This window comes from Dromiciops gliroides, chromosome 4 (assembly GCF_019393635.1).
Source record: "Dromiciops gliroides isolate mDroGli1 chromosome 4, mDroGli1.pri, whole genome shotgun sequence".
NCBI classification, from domain to species: Eukaryota; Metazoa; Chordata; class Mammalia; order Microbiotheria; family Microbiotheriidae; genus Dromiciops; species Dromiciops gliroides.
In genome coordinates, this window is record NC_057864.1 from 477,907,455 (window position 1) to 477,920,972 (window position 13,518).

Genomic DNA, 13,518 nt, shown 5'->3' on the forward strand with positions numbered 1-13,518 from the left:
CTTAACCCTCATTGCCCCTCCCCAAAAATAATAGTAACAACACTAACTAGCATTAACATAGCATTTTAAAGTTTGCAAAATTCTTTACATACGTTGTCTCATTTAATCCTCACAAAAACCCTGTGAAGGGGCAGCTAGGTGGCGTAGTAGATAGAGCACTGGCCCTGGATTCAGGAGGACCTGAGTTCAAATCTGGCCTCAGACACTTAACACTTACTAGCTGTGGGACCCTGGGCAAGTCACTTAACCCCAATTGCCTCACAAACAAACAAACAAACAAACAAAAAAACCTGAGAGATTGGTGCTTTATTATCCCACTTTTACAGATGAAGAAACAATCTGAGGAAAGTTAAGTGACTTGTCCACGATCACAGAGTTAGCAATTATGTGAGGCAGGATTAGAACTCGGTCCAGTGGTTCATCCACTTTGCCTCTTTGACAATTTCACCTCTTGGTGCTCTGGGCCAGTCTGCAATACTGTATAAGGTACAGAGAAGGTAGGTGTCTGCCCTGGTCCAGAGGGTTTCTTTACCCCAGAAATATAATTTAGAAATAATAATAATTGATGGCAATAACACTATTATCCTTAATAACAGAATCAGATACAGGGTCATGGCCTCATCAGCACACTGACATGAATGAGACCTATTCACTCTATAAGAATTGTAAAAATAGTTCAGCTCACCCCAATTTCCTTCAATGCTAAGTCCTTGCTGAGTCACCTGTCATTAATTGTAAGCTAGAACCCTAGGCTCTGATCATTCTAAGAACCTTAGTGTCATGGAATCTCAGAGATGAAAGGGGCTTTGGAGATCTTGGATTCCAAAGGAGATCATGGATGTCCAATGCCCAGAGGCCAGCAGGTCCTCAGGGTGGTCATCCAAGCAGCTGTCTGAATATTACAAAGCATTACTGGGGCAGCTAGGTGGTGCAGTGGATAGAACACCGGCCCTGGAGTCAGGAGGACCTGAGTTCAAATCCGACCTCAGACGCTTAACACTTACTAGCTGTGGGTCGCTGGGCAAGTCACTTAACCCCAATTGTCTCACCCAAAACAAACAAACAAACAAAGCATTACTGGAGGACCAGGCATCCTTTATAACTTCATTATGGGTACCCATGGCCTACAGAAAAACGCACTGACATACCCACAGCCCCAGAGACTCAGTCCCTGGCACATATTCTGTTTCATACACAGGTAGGTAGGTGGTTAGTCCCATATATACACACACTGATATACATATGTGTGCATACATGTAAGACCCTGCCATGCTTTTGCGATGCATCACACATTAATTAGTTTGTTCTTTCATCCATCCTGACGTCCGTCCATTCGATAATACTTTATTAGGTGCCTACTGTGTGCAAATCCCTGAAAAAAAAAAGGGGGGGGAACGATCACACCATAGAGCCCGTCTTCGTGTATGGACACATATGGTGACACGCAGATGTACAGACAGTCATGCATCCATGTACATATACACATCCATGGGCACACACGTCTCTGTATGAGTGGCAGTGAGCGTGAGGGTGTGTTCGGTCCCAGTCAGGCCCCAGGCCGCTGGGGATGTACCTCGGCTGTCCTGCGGGCCCACTTCTCTTGCATCAGCAGGGGCTCCAGCTCCTGTTTGGGACTGGGGAGGGGGGGAACGGGGGTGGAACGAAGCGGGGGGAGGGGGCTGAGACCAATGGGGGCCAGGCCCAGAGCTCAGACACGCCCCTCCGCGCTCTCTGCTGCCCGGTTGGATGGACCAGTGGCGAAGGGCGCAGCACGTGTCGGGGGGCGGAGATGGGGGGAGTTGGGGCTCCCGAGCCCCGCCCAGCCCCGCCCCGCTCCTCCTCTCCCCACCCCACGCTCTCCCCGCCTCCCTTTCTCGGCGCCGGCCCCTGCGCAGGACCCAGGTGTCCGGGTCTCCTAGCCTTCTGTGTCTGCACACCCGTGGGGGTCCCGCGCTGGTTCGAACGCCAGGCCGGCTGGACCAGACTGATATTGGCCCTTCCCTCCCCCACCGCTCCCCAGGGCCAGTCCGGACAGAGTCGGGATGGCCAAGCGGAGCTCCCTCTCCATCCGCATCATAGAAGGCAAAAACCTACAGGCCAAGGACATGTGAGTGGGGGCCCCGCGCGGCGGCCACAACTTTCATTGCTCTGGGGGTTGGGTGGGGGGGTCAGATCCGTGTCCAAGTAACCTCCCCCAGGTTCCCCAGGCCACCTCTTTGGGGCACTGGGCCGCCACTGTGATGTGGGCTCAGGAGGGTTTCGAGGACTGCCCGGGTAAATTCTCCCCTCTACCTGCCCTTTGCTCCCCACTTCTCAGGGTTTTTAACCCTAGACGCAGAAATCGAAAAGGCCGAACAGGAAAAGACCCGCTTTACGTAGGTGGGAAGGGAATTCTCCGTTTCTGCCGGGGTCTCCCCCAAGCAGAAGCTTCCTGAGCACCTGTGGGGGGGGGGTGTTAGAGGGAATTCCAGCCCAGAGATGGGTTGGGCTGGCCGCCCTCGGAGGGCTCCTTCAGCTCGGAGAGTCTGTGACTGTCCAGCACTCCCGGCTCCCCAGAAGCAGGGCAGTGCCTGGAGTGTGGCCTGTGTAGCCACAGCAGGTGTGGGCACAAGGAAAAGAATAACGGCCAAGTTAGGTAGACCTGGACCAGAGGGCTTGGCACACTGACAACCTGCGGGGATTCCTTCTGAGCTTTTTGGAAGGCACTGGGAAAATGCAGTAGGCTGGAGCAGTCAGTGCTGGGCAGCGGCATCAGCACCGGGAAAAAGGTCTCAGTCTTAGGATTGGGAGACTGTCCTGTTGCCAGGAATGTGGGCCAGCCCCCACAGGGGGAACTCTTCCAGAAACCTCCCAGGTTAGGGCCCTTGCTGGCATTAGTGCCCTATCTCCATGGCCAGGGACCCCGGGCACCACCTGCCTTTAGGGGCGGAGCAGAAGTTGGGGGTTGTTCTGAGCTCCCCCTAATCTGGCTTCTGATTTGAGAGAAGAAAGCTGCCTTTGGGGGTACTGGGTGGGGAGGAGGGAGGATATCACTGATCTGTGGAGCTGAGGTGAGGCCAGCTGCCTTAGGACCTATAGGGGAGGAGGTTTCAGTGAGATGGGGTGGGGAAGTAGCTGCCAGTCCCTACTGGTGCCCCCTTCTGCTGAGAGGAACATAGGGTGCTCTCCCCCAGATAGAAAGAATGAAGCTAGGGTCTCAGGAGGGAAAGCTGTCGGAAAGGGGTCAGCACACCTGGAGTCCACTCTGCAGTGGCCCCCACTGGCCAGACCAGGAGATGGCATCAGCTGGCATCCCAAGCAGGGAAATCAACTGGGGGTGGGGTGGGCAAAGGAGGGGAAGAGGAGGGATCATATCACCAGGGTGAGCTGGTTCTGTGGGGCTCATATATATTGCTACATTGATGGGGTCTCAATTGTGAGAGGCTGGTCCTGGGACCTGGGGATGTGATTATAGACCAGCCCTTATCCACCTTAGTCTCCATTTGAACTCCTATTTAGACACAGAAGGATGAAATACAAGATTTTCTTGAGAACTCTTTCTTAACCTGGAGTCCATGGTTAGAGTAGCTAGAAGGATAGAGGTTTATAGGTGAAAACAAAGAGAGAAGAGACAGAGACAGAAAGACAAAGAAACAGGGAGAGATGGGGCAGGGGGAGCATATGTGTATGACAGAGAGAAGACAGAGACAAAGAGAGAGAGGGAGAGAAGAAACGGGAAAGAGAAAAAGAGAGAGACATCTCCCAAGGCCCTTTTCTTTATGAGCACCTTTCTTTCTTTTACCTAAAAGGCGCATGGGTTTGAATCCAATAGAAACACTTCCCTCAGCCTTTTCTGACTCTTTACATATTTCTCCTTTTCATTCACTCCATGGTCCAATCAGACTGGCCGGTTTAATGCTCTTTATCCGTGACACCCCATTTCCATCTCTATGCCTTTGTCCTGGCTATGCCTGGAATGCATTCCCTCATTCCCTCCACTGGTTAGAATTTGGAGTTTCTTTCAAGGTTCAGCTTAAATGCCACTTTCTACAGGAAGCCCTCCCTGATTCCCCCCTCCCCACCAAGTTCAAATACCCTTCTCCTCCCACCTGAAGTCACTTGGCACCTTTTAAAAGTAGAAATATAAATGTTGTCTCCCCCTCCTGGAATATGTTACTTTAAGAGAGGGACTATTTCTGCTTTTGCTTTCCCAGGATCTCATGTGGTGCCAGGCATACAGTAGTCACTTAATAAATGCTTGTTGATTTTATGGATAGGGATCTCAAGATAATTCCTAGTTTATGGATAGGGATCTCAAGATAATTCCTAGTTTTTCCCATTGCTAACCTAGGGTATAGATTTCACCTCTTCCAGACCTCAGTTTCCTCATCTATAGTGTCCCTGCCCTACCTACCCCACAGGACCATTTTGAGGATCAAAAAGAGCAAAGGAAAGTTTGAGAGAACATAAAGTACAAGACAAATGGGATATTAAGAAGATTTGTGTATGTTAAACGAGCAAATATGAAAGCACCTACTTTGTGTTGGGCCTACAAGGCTAGATGTGGGGGGATGGAAGACTCAAGTCTTGCCCTCAAGGAGCTAGTAATCTGTTAAGTAAACTGAGGTGAGTGATGAGTGATCTGTCCAAGGTCCTAGCATTGTCAAACTCATATGGGGGATCCCAAGATTTCCAGCTACTATCTGACCTCTCAAGACTTCCCTCTGCTCCTGATTTTTGGATTTCCTCTCCCCAGATCCCAGCAAAGGAGGAGGAGGCAAGAGTAGCCGTAGCATCCTGTGCCCACAAACCCCTCTTCTCCTGCCCTACCCCTGCCATCGAGCATGTCTCTCTGTCTCTTTCTTCCCCAGCACATTTCAGTGGATAGTTCAAGGCCCCCTGGGCCCCTGCTGAGGAACGACCTCACAGTCAGTGGTTACCATAGTGATGGAGGGGAGGGAGGAAGGGAGGGAGGAAGGGAGGGGATGGCCTGGTCTCAGCTTGGATTTTCTAGGCTGGACAGCAGAAAAAGCAAGCCAGGGGGGATTGAGGCTCTTCAGATGAACTGTGGGCATGGGGAGGCAGGGAACAAGAGCTGAACAGGAAGGAAAGGGAGGGGGTGCCTCCCTGGGTCTCTGATGCTGCTGGGCCAGCTGCGGAGGGAGGCCATTTCATGTGGATTAGTCATTCACAGCCCGAGTGAATGTGAATAGGTAGGTTCCGTGAAGGGGGAGAGAGGCCCAAAGCTGCTTTCAGTCTAGTGAGAGGAATCTCTCCCTCCCTCCATCTCTCTCTCTGTCTCTCTCCCCCATCTCTTCCTTCCCTCCCTCCCCCCTCACACATAGACACATGCACGCACACGCACTCACACACACACACACACACACACACACACACACACACACACACACCTGCTAGGCATCCGGCCTTGGCCCCTTCCACAGCTTAAAACCCTGTCTAGGTCACGCAGCAAGCTGTCATGTAGGTCACCAGTTGTGTCGGGGGAAGGGGGCCACCCTAAGTGAGAACACCCTGGTAAGATAATGTCTGCCACCTCCCTATCAAGTGCTCATCTGTCACCTGCCTCTCCTCTTCATCACACCCTTTCTCTCCCTCCATCCATGCCTGCCCACCTCCATCTGTGTCTTTGGGAGCTGGGTCTAGAGGTCAACCCTATTTTAGGAAGGATTTAGGGCTTCTGAGTTTCCAAAGACTGCTCCACCTCCCACCCCAGCCAGAGACCCTTGGGGGCATCTGGACCTCCTCCCCGACTCCCCTTCTTACAAGTGAGGGAACAAGCCCAGAGAGGACAAATATAGGACTTTAATCAATCAAGGAAGTACCAATCAGTCAACAAGCATTCAGGAAGTGCCTACTATGTGCCCTAGCACATAAATAGCTTCCATTCTACTGAGGGAGAGAGTCTACCCATAGGCTCTGAGATCTAGAGATGGAAAGGACATCAGAGGTCACCTGTTCTATATTCCCCTCATCTTAAAAATGAGAAAAATGGTACCAGGCAAGGATTTGCCAGATACTCTCCATCAGTTTCAGGATCTGAACTCAGGCCCTCTACACAATGCCTCTAGGTTGATATGAAATATACAGGTTGATACAAAATCAATAGTCATTAGTGGATTGATACTAAATTGATAAGGTCATCCCAGAGCTGGGGTTCAAACCCTGTTGCTGTCTCTCTAAAAATAGCCCTTTACATTGTCCTGGGCTGCTCTCTCTCTCCTGACCTCCCAGCCCAGAATCCCCCCTGTCCCTTTCCACATTTCTTAGCACTCTCACCTTTCATATTCCTACCTTCTTGGTTCACCATTTGGTTTTTCCACAGCTTTCTTAGACTTCCTTCAGATGAGTTTAAAATATTTGAGATTGGGGGCAGCTAGGTGGTGCAGTGGATAAAGCACTGGCCCTGGATTCAGGAGGACTGGAGTTCAAATCCAGCCTCAGACACTTGACACTTACTAGCTGTGTGACCCTGGGCAAATCACTTAACCCTCATTGCCCCACAATTTGAGATCTCTCCCTTGTCCCTGAAATAAATGCCTTCCTTCCCCCCCACCACTGCCACTAAAAGTTAGTGGAATTCATGTCTCCATGAGTGGACATAGGTGGGGTGTCATCTCTGCTCTTTCCTTCTCCCAACTCGTGACTAAGGGTGGGATAGAGGTGCAGGTGTTGGGGGAGATGTGGACTTCATCATACCTTCATAATTTACTATACACTAGCCCAAGAGCTGGGAAAACCACCCTTGCTATTCAATCAATAAACATTTATTAAACACCTACTATGTGCCAATCACTGTGCTAAGCAATGAGGACACAAAAAGAAGCAAAACTGTTTGAGATGGCCGGCTGAGTTTTAAAACTAGACTCTTAGCTGGGGGAGGTAGCATTTGAGCATCTAAGGAGTTTTCTCCAGGAACATGTTATGTCTAGGGGTTGGCCATGAAGCTCCAATCCACCAAGAGACAGGGGAAACTACTATGTGTGGGAGTGCCCTGTGGCAGGCAGAAGATAACAGGGCAAAGCCTTCTAGGAGCTCACACATGAACAGAACAAGGCAGGATTTCACCATGTAAATCAAAGTCAAACCCAACAGACCTAGTTGGGTCTTTGCAGAGCAAAGGGAACACAACTCACCATTCAGTGGTGAGTACCTGGGCCCAAAGCCCTAGGTTTGGACTTTTGAGATGAATGATCTCATTTGACAAATGGGCCAGGAAACAGGCCCAGCTTCTGGAAAAGATCTAATAGACAGCAAACAGAGCTGAGATTCAAACCCAGGCCCTGACTCCTTCTGGTCCCAGAACAAAAGGTCTGCTGGAAGTGGACAGTACGGCTTTCCCTGTGCATGTTGGGGTTTTTTTGTTTTTTTTATTTTTTTGCCAATACCTGCTATTTTAGCTGAGGGTAAGGAGAAGTGGCAGTAAGAGTTGGGCCATCCCCTGCCTACCTTTAGCCCTGGGTCACACAGTTCTGATGGCTCATTCCTTAAAGATATTTACCTCATAAACTCACAGATTTGGGGCAGAAGAAGCTGGACAGTCCAACTCTCTCATTTTTTCAGCTGAAGAAATTGAGGCCCAGAAAGGTGAAGTTAGGGCTGAGCCCCCAAACCCAGCTCCCAAAGACACAGCTGGAAGTAGGCGGGGCAGGGAATGGGTGGGGGGAATTAGGCACGGATGGAGAGGAAGTGTATCAGTAAGTGCTTGAGGTAGACTTTGAACCCACATCCTCCCATAGGTCAGATAGTTCCAGCCAAGCCAAAATAACATCTGCCCACACTGTTCGATGCTAAGGACCCAGTCGGCCTGGGAATGCAGTGGAAAAAGCATTGTCTCTCCAGTCAAAGGATCTAGTTTCAAAATCCACTGATACTCTCTGTATGACCTTGGATGAGTCACTTAACTTCCTTGAGCCTCAGTTTCCTCATCTGTAAAATGAGGGGGTTGGACTAACTGGCCAGTGAGGTCCCTTCCAGCTCCAGAGTTTGAATCCTGTGATCTCAAACCCACTAAAAGCCAGCATCTAATGTGAGCCCTCTCCTGAGGAAAGTAGGAGACAGAGCTCACCACTCCCATTTAGTTGACACTTTATTGTCTATAGGACACTTTATAAAGATCTCATTCGATCCTCACAAGAACCTTGGGAGGTAGGTGCTATGATTATCCTCATTTTACAGATGAGGAAACCGAGGCAAAGGGCAATTAAATGACTTGCCCAGGGTCACACAGCCAGGTAAAGTTTACAAAGCATTTTATGGATTGTACCTCATTTGAGACTCACCCCAACCTCTGGGGAGGGTATTAGAGGAGGTTAGCCCTATTCCAGTGGAATGTAAAGCTCCCTGAGGCCAGGCACTCTTTTGTTTTTGGTTTTGTATCCCCAGCACATGCCTTAACACTATGCCTTATACTAAGGATCATAGAGCTAAAGCAGGAAAGGACCTAAAGAGGTCCTCAAGCCTAATACTACAGACAAGGAAACAGGTCCAGGGAAATGAAGGGACTTGCCCAAAGTTATTCAGCTAGTAAAGCAGACCCCTGAAAAGGGTGGGGGGTGTGTGTCGGGGGGGGGGGCGGTTAATTAGATATCCTTAGAGGGTCCTCTCTATTGATTACCTTATGATTCTAAGTCACTTCAATAAACATTTATTCATTGACTACGTGTCAGGCACTGTGCTAAGTGCTGGGGATACAAAGAGGCAAAAGATAGTCTTTACCCTCAAGGAGCTTATGATCCTGGGCCTCCATTTCCCCATCTACAAAATGAGGTGCTGGACTAGATGGCCTGCGGTCTCTTCCAGCTGTGGAACGATGTTCCCAGGAGGCAGTGCATGAATGCTCGGTTGTTGGATGGATGGATTTTTCACAGAGGATGGGTTTTTATTTTCAGCCTTGTACCATTCCCTACCTTCTCTTCCCTCGCCTTCCCCCTGCTCATGGATCATCCTCTGGTATCTGGTGCCTTGAGTCATATCCCATTTCTCACTCTAGCTCTGTGTACATAGAACTCCTTTTAATCTTCCTCCTAAATCCACTCTCTGCAAGACACCCTCCCCGCTGTCCATTCATCGGCGCAGGGACCTGCCAAGGCGCCAACCACTAAGTGTGTTTCCTTTAGATATCACTGCCAAAGACAGCTCCTCTGCTAACAGGACCCAGAGCTGTTGAGGGCAGGGATGACGGCGAGAAGATCACAAATCCAGAGCAGCAGAAGGCATCAAGTCCAACATTTTGATTTTACAAACAGAGAAATGGACCTCCCCGCCCAGGGTGTAAGATGACTTCCCTTAGATCACGAAGGCAAGAGGCATCAGAGTTTGCATCAGCCTCTAATGCCAAAGCTAGGACTCTTTCCACTGTAGCACTTGCTTAGCCTGACATTCAAAGCCCTCCTTAGTCAGGTCCCAGTCACCCAGCCTCTCTTGAAGGCTTTCTGCTGCCGCCTGGCTGGTCCTGCCTGGTGACTACTTTCCCACCCTAGTATCTGCTGACAGAGTGTGAATCTTAGTACCAGCTAAAATCATGGGATCAGCGACTTACAGCTGGCCAGAAACCTTAGCGAATGCCTTCTTTTTACAGGGGCTTGGAAAGGAGAAGGGACTTGCTCAAGGTCACCCTTTTCCTTCTTGGTCCAACATTGAGTCCACTCTACCATGTCGCTGCTCCCTGGTCTCTCTGACAGCATCTCCCATAAGCCCCCCCCACCCTGCCTCCTACTTGATGCTTTGTGTCTCCCCTGTTTTCTCCTCCAGGATGCTCCTGGAAATCCAAGTAGTTCCCCGGCTGACTCCATCTGGCACCTTGATGATAAGAGGGATCGTTGGTGAATCTCCAGCTTTAAAAGCTTCTCCAGTGGGGACTAGGAATGCTGTATCTGTATCTTTAAGAGGCAAAGGGAGAAACTGCTGAAGTAGGGGAGAGGAGGGGAGGAGATGGGGAGATGTTCTCCCTGGTTATGAACTCCCAGCGTCCCTGGGTTTCCTGTTAGCAGCACAGCTTAGTGGAGGCAGTATGGGCAGTGGGAAGAGAGCAGGCTCCAGAGTCAGAGGACCTGGGCTCACACCCTACTTGTGAAGCATACTACCTATATGATCTTGGGCCTCAGTTTCCTTATCTGTAAAATGAGGGGGTTCACCAGTATGGCTAATGAGGTCCCTTCTGGCTCTAGATTTAGGATCCTGTGAATCTAAGCCTCTTAAATAAACTCTTCATTTAACTTCTCTATGCCTCAGTTTCCTCATCTGTAAAATGGGTGGATTAGATTTGATGATCATTGAGGTCCCTTCCAGCTCTCCAGAGTGCCCATGAAAGTACATAGCAGGAGACCTGGGGTCTGGTCCCAGCAGGGCTAGGCTACTCCCTCTCTAAGGTGACTTCCTCTCAATGGGCTTCACTTTCCTCTGAGGAAAGGAGCTCACCAGGACAACCCCTCCCAGGGGGGAACCCGTGAAAGGACCTAAAAGGCTATAAATCTCTCGGATGGAGAGAAGTGGTCAGGAGATGATTGGCAGGAGGTCTGAAGGTAGCAGAACCTGCTAGAGATGAGGCTGGCCCCCACCTGGGAGGGGAGACAGAGCACGCCCTCTCTTTTCCCAGAACTACCTCAGAGTGGTCACCCAAGGAGAAAGGAATAAGTATTTCTACAGCACCTACTATGTGCCGTACTATACATGGCACTGAGCTAAGCTCTCTACAAATGCTGTGATGTTTGATCCTCACAGCAACCTGGGAAGTCGGTGTTATTATTATCCTCATTTTACAGATGAGGAAACTGAGGCAGAAAGAGGTGAAGTGAATTGCTTAGGATCACACGACTAGATTTGAGGCTGGATTTAAATTCATCTTCCTAACTCCTAGTCCAGTGCTCTATCTACTGCACCACCAGCTTCCTCATTTGGTGTGGGGGTTGGAGAGACCCTTGTTAGGCTATACAGGGCATCAGCAAATGGTTGAGGCCAGTCTCCTGTCCCTGGGATAGACTCCACACTCCCCAGGGAGTGGCTGTCACTTCTACTGCTTTGTTGTGCATCTTCTACAGGTCCCATGTTCCTGTGCCTTTTGCCAACCTGGTCGGAAGAGACCTTTCAGTGATCAACCTTAAATCCCCCTTGCTTTAGTCTGAGTCAATGGTGGTCAGTGGTGCCTTCAGTAGTGATGATCTCACATGGGGCTTATGAGAGCTGCTCTGACAAGATCTGACTGGAAGTCCTCTGAGGACAAGACAAGCAGTTTCTCTGCTCTTTCATTTTTTCTTTCTCCCCCTCATTTCTCTTCCCCTCCTCTCTCTCTCTCTCTCTCTCTCTCTCTCTCTCTCTCTCTCTCTCTCTCTCTCTCTCTCTCTCTCTGTGTCTCTGTCTCTGTCTCTATGTCTGTCTGTCTCCCTCTCTCCCCTCCCCCTTCTCTCTCTCTCTCTCATTTTCTCCCTTCCTCTCTCATTCTTCCCTTTCTTCTCCCTCTTGAGCTGCTAATCTAAGTCAGTAGAGAAATCCTAGCCCCCAGAAGGTCTGGGTACAAACATCTGCTATTTCAGAGGCTATTTTGGTACTTGCCCTCACTTCTCTTTCTCTTTTGCTCTCTGTTTCTCTTGGACGAAACTGCCAAGGCCCTAAATATAGAGGCCTGGCCTCGTGTACAGCAGAAATGCACTTACTCCTCCCACTTTTCTCTCGAAAAGGAAACCACTGTTCTCAGGAAGAGTCTAAGTGCCCCGAAGTTAGTGTCCTGTTGGTTGCTGGAAGGGGCCAAGGAGGGAGAGACTTACCCTGGAGTGCTGACTATGAAGTGGTAGCACTCCAGCCAGGCCACCGTACTTACTGCCTGTCCCATGCAGATGCTATATTCATTCCCACTTTGAGACCTTTGCTCAAGTCCTCTTCCTACCTGCAATGCCATTTGCTAGTCTCTTCCCATCTTCCAAATCTTCTTTAGGGCTCTAGTCCTCCATCATTTAAGAAGCTAGTATAAGAGGTCTTTGGATTCAGTTTCAGAAATACCTGAATCAAAATCCCATCTTGGAAATTTACTAGCTGTGTGACCCAGAGTAGTTACTAGCAGTTACCTCAGATACTACCTGTGGGACCCTGGGCAACTCACTAAACCCTGTTTGCCTCAGTTTCCTTATCTGTAAAATGAGCTGGAGAGGGGCAGCTAGGTGGCGCAGTGGATAGAGCACTGGCCCTAGAGTCAGGAGTACTTGAGTTCAAATCTGGTCTCAGACATTTAACACTTACTAGCTGTGTGACCTTGGGCAAGTCACTTAACCCCAACTGCCTCACTAAAACAAACAAAAAAAAATGAGCTGGAGAAGGAAATGGCAAACTGCCCCAGGATCTTTGCCAAGAAAACCCCAAATGTGGTCACAGAGAGTCAAATATGACTAAAAAATGACTGAACAATAGCCCAGAGTAAGTCACTTAACTTCTGTACCTCTGTACCTCTGTACCTCTGTTTCCTTGTCTGTAAAATGAGGGAGCTAAACTCAATGGCTTCTAAAGTCCCTAGATCTACAATCCCATAAGCATACTCCAGAAAGGCTCCATGACTGGTAATGACATGACTGATGGCTTGTTGGTTGTTGCCCTTCATTCTTATTTATTTACTTTTGGGGGGGTGAGGCAATTGGGGTTAAGTGACTTGCCCAAGGTCACACAGCTAGTAAGTGTCAAGTGTCTGAGGCCAGATTTGAACTCAGGTCCTCCTGAATCCAGGGCTGGTGCTTTATCCACTGCACCACCTAGCTGCCCCATTGTCCTTCATTCTTAAAGATAACCAAAATCGCATCACTATATTAGGGTTAAGGTACAGTGTGTCCCACTGTGGCTGATCAGACCAATATGGGCTTGGAAGGCTCTACCACAGGTCAGGCACAAATAGTCCAAATGAACATTTGGAGTGGAGATGGCTCTACATTTGTACATCTACCATTTCTTTTGGGCTACTGCAATTCTGCTTTGCTCATAGAGCACAGCACCTTCGTTGATGTGGGTATTCCATGCTGGGCCATCTTGTTCCAATGTCTCCCATGTCTCATAATGGATTTCAAAGTTCTTCAGAGACCTTTGAGAGTGTCCTTGAATCACTTCTTCTGGCCTTCGTGTGAGTGTTTGCCTTGTGTGAGTTCTCCATAAAATAGTCTCTTTTTCTTACCTTTTTTTTGTGAGGCAATTGGGGTTAAATGACTTTTGAACACAGGTCCTCTTGACTCCAGGGCCAGTGCTCTGTCCACTGCACCACCTAGCTGCCCCCATAGAATAGTCTTTTAGGAAAATGTACACTTGGCCATTGAACAATGTGGCTGGCTCATCAGAGTTGTGCTCTCTAACCATGACTGATAATACTATTATTAAAAATAATAAAAGGACTGCATTTCCATATCACTTTAAAGGTTTTTAAAACCCTAAAGACATTTGTAGGAAGGAGGTATGGAGACCTCTGGAAGCCCTCCCCAATCTGGCCCTAATCTACCTCTCCAAATAATATCTCCCATTGGTCCCCAACAGGCACCTTCCTTTCTAGCCAGA

At 49.2% G+C, this 13,518-nt stretch overlaps 1 protein-coding gene across 1 annotated transcript in view; it reads left to right on the forward strand.

The window, feature by feature from the left end:
- The first annotated feature begins 1,839 nt into the window (after nucleotides 1-1,839).
- RASA4B (RAS p21 protein activator 4B) overlaps nucleotides 1,840-13,518 on the forward strand; it is a 51,707-nt gene continuing 40,028 nt past the window's right edge. Inside the window, exon 1 of the mRNA XM_043963754.1 lies at nucleotides 1,840-2,107. Within this exon, the coding sequence (XP_043819689.1) occupies nucleotides 2,043-2,107 (65 nt within the window). The 5' untranslated portion in view covers nucleotides 1,840-2,042. The remainder of the gene's footprint in view (nucleotides 2,108-13,518) is intronic.